Source organism: Sphaeroforma arctica, assembly GCF_001186125.1.
Source record: "Sphaeroforma arctica JP610 unplaced genomic scaffold supercont1.16, whole genome shotgun sequence".
In the NCBI taxonomy this organism is placed as follows: Eukaryota; class Ichthyosporea; order Ichthyophonida; genus Sphaeroforma; species Sphaeroforma arctica.
This window is the reverse complement of record NW_014040542.1, coordinates 200,099-208,004: the sequence shown is the minus strand read 5'-3', so window position 1 is coordinate 208,004 and position 7,906 is coordinate 200,099. Positions and strand designations below refer to the sequence as shown.

At 41.7% G+C, this 7,906-nt stretch overlaps 1 protein-coding gene across 1 annotated transcript in view; it reads left to right on the top strand.

Moving 5' to 3' along the window:
• Nucleotides 1-6,687, top strand: part of SARC_00518 (methionine aminopeptidase 2B) — a gene marked incomplete at both ends in the record, with an annotated part of 6,738 nt that extends 51 nt beyond the window's left edge. The window contains 9 exons of the mRNA XM_014305804.1: nt 1,011-1,077; nt 1,758-1,860; nt 2,258-2,357; nt 2,781-2,892; nt 3,439-3,651; nt 4,343-4,551; nt 4,930-5,045; nt 6,236-6,322; nt 6,522-6,687. Of these exons, the coding sequence (XP_014161279.1) occupies nt 1,011-1,077; nt 1,758-1,860; nt 2,258-2,357; nt 2,781-2,892; nt 3,439-3,651; nt 4,343-4,551; nt 4,930-5,045; nt 6,236-6,322; nt 6,522-6,687 (1,173 nt within the window). The remainder of the gene's footprint in view (nt 1-1,010; nt 1,078-1,757; nt 1,861-2,257; nt 2,358-2,780; nt 2,893-3,438; nt 3,652-4,342; nt 4,552-4,929; nt 5,046-6,235; nt 6,323-6,521) is intronic.
• Between the last annotated feature and the right edge of the window lie 1,219 nt (nt 6,688-7,906).

Genomic DNA, 7,906 nt, shown 5'->3' with positions numbered 1-7,906 from the left:
TGCATGCATGTATGTACACACACACACACACACACACACACACACACACACACATATATATATATATATGGTAATTGGTGAGTGACATGTTGTGACACTGAGTCCATGTGATGCATGACACTGTGTCCACGTGACGTATGGCCGTGAGTCATACGTGACGTGTGATGCTGAGTTTGTGTGACGTGTGAGGATGTGTCCGCGAGTGGACTTATGTGTATGGTGGTGGTTTGGAATGTGCATATTCTGCATAGAGCAGGGTGGAATGTTGTAAACTTAAGACTTACTTAATGTAAGCCAGTGGTATGCACACATAAAGCTAAGTCTCTGTGAATGGATATGAGTATGGAAAGTAACTTAAGTTTAGACTTAAAAACTGTAAAGTAGTGTAAAATATATAGGTGATGGCGACAGTAACCAGAAGGCAACGGTCGCCATCAGTTTAGCTAGCAGTTAGTGTTCATAAGGAACTAACCTGTAGTAGGTGCCATATGGGCGTAGGCTAGCGTATATAACTAGATACCTTGAAGTGATCAGTCTTCATGTTTCTCGGAGCTAATACACTACTTAAATACTCAGTAAAAGTTACTTACACTCCAATTTGGATTTGATAGTTTTGCACTTGGAAAGTACTCACAATATATATATATATATATATATATATATATATAGCATGCATGTGTACGTCGATATGTTTATGCATGTGTTGTATTTGTGTGATTCTCATAACTGCATCTCACCAACTGGTGTGGTAGGCTAGAAATGTTTCAAATTTCTTGAGCATCATTGGGTGTTCTAGTTGTGTTGATGTCTTCCAGCATGGGTGATGAGATAATGATTGCTTACTGTCATTGATTATGATTACAAATATGTGCTTCTTCTTTTTCTTTTTCGACAAAGTGTTGATGATAATGTTTAGAATTTTCGTTGTATTGACACTCACGCAAGCCGCGAATTGTGATTCCCTTAGCATAGTCGCTGATCTGTTTTTGTTGCTCTCGCACTGAGTACAGGCTCAAGCAACCGGGGCTAAGAAGAAAAAGAAAAAAAGAAAAAGAAGACCGGTGGCGCAAAAGGTGGGTTCAGTAATGCTCTGTGCACGGATGGCAGTTTTGCGCTCGATCACTTATATTATCGCTTATTAATGTCTACCTGGTCTGATCAAGGACGTGTCAAGATTGAGGCTGCTACAAATGCTACATTGGAATGCTTCATTCTTTATTATACGATGTAGACTTCTGCGCTACATACACTCGATGTTGACAGCGATGTTGACAGCGATGTTGCAGGTCGTAACGTTTAACATGGCTTCTAAGCTAAACTCTAAAATCAAGCGTGCACCAGAAGGCTTGTTAATGTATCACTTGTATGTGATGATACCACTGTATTTAACTCACCAATCAGCTCGCGCCTTTGTATTATATCACGCATGGATTCATTTTTTTCGTTAGTATTGATCGTATATCCGGAGATGTACTTCCATATAGCCTCTCAATCAAATACATAGTCACTTTATATAACATTCGATGATTTCCACAAGATATTGCTGTTTACGTCAGAAAAACGTTTAGAGTACTGCAACACACCTTGGTTAGTTAAGCTCTAATATAATCCACAGTCATATTTGAAGCTCTCATTATTTGCCTTTGTTGGGAAACTCAATGCGCGCAACTGATATATGGTTAGAGCTGGCACATGTAGGGCTTCTTGAAATTGTACCAATTGCCAACATTTGTCCCTTGTCGGCTTTCCACTGGCAGGTGGCAATGCCAAAGAACAAACTTCGCCACCATCTATCCCAGTCGAAGATCTCTTTCCCAGCAAAATATATCCTGTGGGAGAAATTCAGGAATACAGAGACGAGTAAGTCATTGCTTGGCTGTCGATAAATGTTCGTAGTCGGGTTTGTTATGCCACGTGGCGTGTCTTTTGTATTGTAGAATGCTTGTTGCAATGTACGTAGAAGATTTTTGCAACTCATGTTTGGTGTTTTTGGATTCTTATAGGCCACAGGTTTTGTTCGCACCTCTACACCCAGGGTGCTGAAGTGATTAGATTGGTATTCTTACATGTATATATAATTATATACGACATTCTGCACTTCTAATCATAGGGACACATATTGGGCGTGATCTGTCGTCGCTTCGATCTTCTACTGTATTTCCGTCGACAACAACAGCGGGACTACGAACCAAATATCCAGGATTTTTGTCATCAGATTGAACACTAATCATATCGTATTTTGGTATTTTGGTTGCAGTAATCTTTGGCGTACCACGAGTGAAGAGAAAAGAGCCAACGAGCGCATGCACGAGGACGAATACAACACCGTCCGATTGGCCGCCGAGGTTCATCGTCAGGTCAGTAATTTTCATAATGTACAATATCTCATTGATTGTGTAGTGTATGTCGGTTTCCTGTGGGAGAATGACCTAATTGTGAGATACGCGTTATAGATCACGCTGTTTTCTGGTTGTTGACTATGCGCGAGGTGCAGTACGAACGGTTGCGTTTGGGTTTTAGAAACAAGGACGCTAAAGCTGTGGCCACCATTTGCTACACCATGAGAAAGTTGGGTGATTATCGATATTTTAGTGCAATGATTGTTTTCCAATTGTGTTTGTTCCCAATTTGACGGACATCTTGCATCTCCAAATGTGTTCTATCGATTTTCCCTGTATTTTCGCTCGGCTATTATGCAACTCTTGAATTGCAAGATCACGTTTATATTTGACGGTACTTCTTCCTCAATATAATTTTGTCAAAACTTCACACCATGTCAGGTCCGAAAAGATGCCCAGGAATTCATGCAACCCGGTCGCACCATGGTCGAAATCTCCGAACGCATCGAAAACAACGTCCGCCAGCTCATCAAAGCTAACGGATTAGATCAAGGTATGTCAATATATTTCGAATTGTGATGTGATAAAGTGGGAACGCGTGTAATGATTTTATTCCCACGTGCGGGTATGGTACATATACCGATGCACTCGACTACTCGAAAGCACGTGCCCCTAGTATTTTGAAGATGCTGAGTTGGGCCTGTCGGGCAGTTTCGCAGTTTCAATTGCTGAGACTGTGGAACGGATAGACATCGTGTTTACAACCTGATCGCCCGAAGCAAGTATACACAGAATTTTAATTTGCTACCATATGCATTCATCCCATCTTTGCCTCGCCTGTCGCATTCCCTTTCTGAAGCTCGATACCTGACGTATTTAGATCTGAAGTGTTCATTTTACTTATGATTGTACTATCTGCTTACATCTTCATTACGCTATCAGTTTTAATGAAACTTTTGGGCCTATGTGATAAATATAGTCTGATAAGTCCTTCATTTTCCATACATATACTAGAACATATGAAGGATACGAATCTACTAGAATCCTTCCGATTCCTTGATAAGGTATACTCATATGGTCGTCACGCTGTTTTACATAGGTATCGCCTTCCCCACGGGATGTTCTCTAAACCACGTGGCCGCACATTACACGCCGAATGCGGGTGACCAAACGGTGCTGCAGTACGACGATGTTTGCAAGATAGACTTTGGGACACACATCGGTGGACAGATCATCGACTGTGCATTCACGTGGCACAAGAACCCCAAGTACGATACGCTGGTGGAAGCTGTAAAGGACGCTACCAATACAGGTGTGGATAGGTGTTCGGAACTCAAGTCTTTTTGCAAGAGGTACTCCCTCTAAGTGATTGTCTGATATTCTTAGTTGTCCTTAGTAAACATAGGATGTATATGTGAAGACGTGGGAGTGAGGGTGTTAAAATCTCTCTCTCTCTCTCTCTCTCTGTATGCATATATGTATATATAGGCATGTGCGTGTGTATGCATGTGTGTGTTTGAAATGTACTATGCGCGTATCCACCGCGTTGATGCATGCACGATTCAACGAAGAGCCGTCGTTTTTTTTCCGAGGACGTCAGGGGATCTGATATACAGTTCGTGTGAGGTGCTGTCATCTGGGAAGAGACGCGTCTTCACTTCTGCTGTACTTGTGGTAGCTCACGTGTCTTTAATCAGATTGACTGTAAGTACTTATTTCCTTGATATCAAGTATCTTAACCCGCTGCGAATACAAAGGTACTGTATGTGCAAGCAGACTTTGTCCTGGTAGCTGGGTACTTTCTGACCTGTGTTCTTCATCTATGCTTGTCCCAGTTTCCCGAACTATGCCATTTTGAAGCTTTGCATATATATGCAGGCATATTAGTATACATGTGTGTATAGAATTATCTCCAATCGTATTGAATAACGCCAATACACATGAAAGTAGCTTCCGGAAAAAAATAATAGACTGATCCACTCCGTGTGAACGCGCTGCTGCAGGGATCGCCACGGCGGGTATAGACGTGCGGCTGTGCGATGTGGGTGAAGCCGTACAAGAAACCATGGAGAGTTATGAGGTGGAAATAGACGGCACTACATATCCAGTCAAACCCATCAGGAATCTCAACGGACACTCGATTGGCAAGTACCAGATCCACGCAGGCAAGACTGTCCCCATTGTCAAGGGTGGCGAAGCTACAAAGATGGAGGTAAATATGATGTGTTTGTACTTGACGCGTGGATGTGTGAGAGGTTTGCATCTGGATACATGTGGTTTTTAGTGCGTGTGTATTAAGTACGTGATTATTGACAGATTGAGTACGTGATTCTGTGGACGGGGGTGAGGTTACATGCAATAGCACAGTTGTTTGAGAGATATATGCGTGCCGAGATGTTTCGATGCTCGCCCGCTATTTGTAGTTGCAGCTGCCGACCTAATTAATTTGAGCTTTGCCACATGGTCATATATACATACGTACGTATGTACATATGCATATATGTGGTCATTGTGTTTACTGCTCAGGCATTACACTGGACCTCTGACCCCTTGTACACACTCGTGTTCCAAATTTTACAATTCTTTACAGGAAGGAGAGTTTTTCGCTATCGAAACCTTTGGATCCACCGGGCGTGCATACGTACACGAGGACATGGAGTGCTCGCACTACATGAAGAACTTCAATGCCGGGCACGTGCCCCTAAGGTATTCTATCTCTGTGTGTGCTTTGGTATCTGTACTTGTTTGTGCACATGTGCATGTTTGTGCGTGTGTGTGTGTGTACTTGTGTCAGTTTTGACTACGAGCCACAGTTTTGAGTTCTGGAGAGGTTGAGTACGGTTGCGTATAGATATGTATGATGGTCCATGTATGCCTTTGCGGGCTTAGGGGTTTAAGTGGATCCACGTATGTGCGTGTGTACATGTGTCTTGATAGTTCTGCGAGGGAACGCATTTTTGGGCGCGCATTCATTCTCACGGGTCTTTCGTAGAGTATTCAATATTCGGTTATATGCTGCATACTTGTGTGTATATATACAGCATACTTGTGTGTATATATACAGCATACTGTGTGTAGATATACAGAATACTTGTGTGTATATATACAGCATACTTGTGTGTAGATATACAGAATACTGGTGTGTATTTATGCAGCTGTATTTATACAGCGTACATGTGTGTGTATATTTGCAGCATACTTGTGTGTATATATACAGCATACTGGTGTGTATTTATACAGCAACTTGTGTGTATTTATACAGCATACTTGTTTGTATATTTACAGCATACTTGTGTGTAGATATACAGAATACTGGTGTGTATTTATACAGCTTTTTTTATACAGCATCCATGCGTGTATATTTGCAGCATACTTGTGTGTATATATACAGCATACTGGTGTGTATTTATACAGCATACTTGTGTGTATTTATACAGCATACTTGTGTGTATATTTACAGCATACTTGTGTGTATATATACAGCATACTTGCATATATATATATACAGCATACTTGTGTGCACATGAAAGCACGCTATGTGCGTAGAAAGCAAAATTGAGTATGGACGTTTCTCGAAAGTTAGGATGTGTTATTACTGGCAATAACTGGTTGTCCTGCGATGTAGATTAACACACCTAAGCATGAACAGAGGATACGACCGCCCTCGAATTTACAGTATCTGACGGCGCGTGTTTGGAATTAATCTATTCACTGATTAGGCTTGCTACCTGGACGCAGCAGGGGTTGCATGATAATTTAAAATTGACAACCTGGCCGCAGAGTTGCGACAGCGCACATGAGGTTTTAGCATTTGTTTATCTACTATGCGGAGTCGATAGTGAAGATGAGAGCAAAACAATATTGTAACATTGTCACACATTTGTTGCTGTTCACAGAATGGCCCGAGCCAAGCAGCTACTCAACACTATTGATAAAAACTTCGGAACGCTTGCCTTCTGCCGGCGTTATTTGGATCGCATCGGGTGAGTTGCTTTCCTTATCCGTTTCTTATCAGTTTTCCTCGAACACGTGCGAGTACCAGTGTGTAATAGTCTAAATTTTTATTGCTACGTTCGATATAACATTATAGTGTGTAAGCTGTGTGTGATAAAATATTTAGATTCTAGGGCAATTTAGCCAACGATCTTACTTTTTTTTGCTTGTTTTCACATCGTACGGTAGCGAACAACGGTATCTGATGGGATTGAAGAATCTTGTGGACGTGGGTATAGTAGATGCATACCCTCCACTGGTAGACAGCAAGGGCTCCTACACAGCACAGTTCGAACACACAATTCTGCTGAGACCAAGCTGTAAGGAAGTGCTGACTCGGGGCGACGACTATTAACTAGGTTGGTGTTTCTCCGGGTGTTTCTCCGGGAATACGGTGCCTATTGAAAATGCAGGATTGGATCAGTGACAAGCTGAATACTTGGCTGAGTACCCTAACCGCATTACTAAGTAGAACGTTAGTGATGATATAGAATGGATTAAAAAAAAACAACGGGTTGAATTACATACCATGTGGAACCGAACCCAACCAGCGAGCGCAATTTGTGGAGAGTTACAAAACCACCATGGTCGTCCCACTCGAGATCCAGGAAAATTTAGCACGCTCAGCGAATGCTTGTCCTTACCTTTGCTGACCTTTGCTGGTAGAAATGAACGAGATCAAACGCTTGTTGGCCAGAAAGACACGAACATTAAAAATCGAGTTTTTATATCATAGCCTTCTTTATTTATTTAGGTTGTACAGGCTATGGTTTTTAGAATATATATAGAAAAGCTTATATTCGAGTAGAGTTTCAATTTGATTGATTGTCCCCCATCTGGCGCGAAAGTCGTTTCCCGTTTTTGGACAAAACATAAAAAACAAAAACAAAATGTGTGGGAGGTGTACTACAACAACAATATATCAATATTAGTGTGAAATCCTCTCGAATAGAGCATCTATAAACAAAGGCTATGAACATGTAAAGATACTCGGGATTTGATTTGCGATGTACGTGTCACTGGTTTGGTAGAGTCAATTTGCTCGTGGATGATATACAGCGTTGAGCACAATCCGCATCTAGACCCTGCTTACAAAATACAATCTAAATAGCCTCGTCGTATTTAGAACAAACCATATTACTTATGAGGATACACATCAACCCGTCAATGCGACCCTGGCTGATGCCCTTGTAAGTATTTTGTGTGTGTGTGTGTGTGTGTGTGTGTGACGAACAGTGACTGACGAACACAGCTTACTCTATGAATCATGAGAGAAATTGATATTCACTTGGTGTTTGCCGACGCCTACATACCTGCCTGTTCGTGAGATGCACGTGTCGCCTGATAATACTGTGTACACCCAGTGCGCTGCATGCAGAAAAACTTGCCTCTCTGCTATTAAGATTTGCCAATGCATGCTTAGGTGTATAGTCTTCATCCCACAATACACACACACACACACACACACACAAACACACACACACACACAAACACACACACACACACACACACACACACACACACACACACACACAACACACACANACTATACTATATATATATACTATACTAAC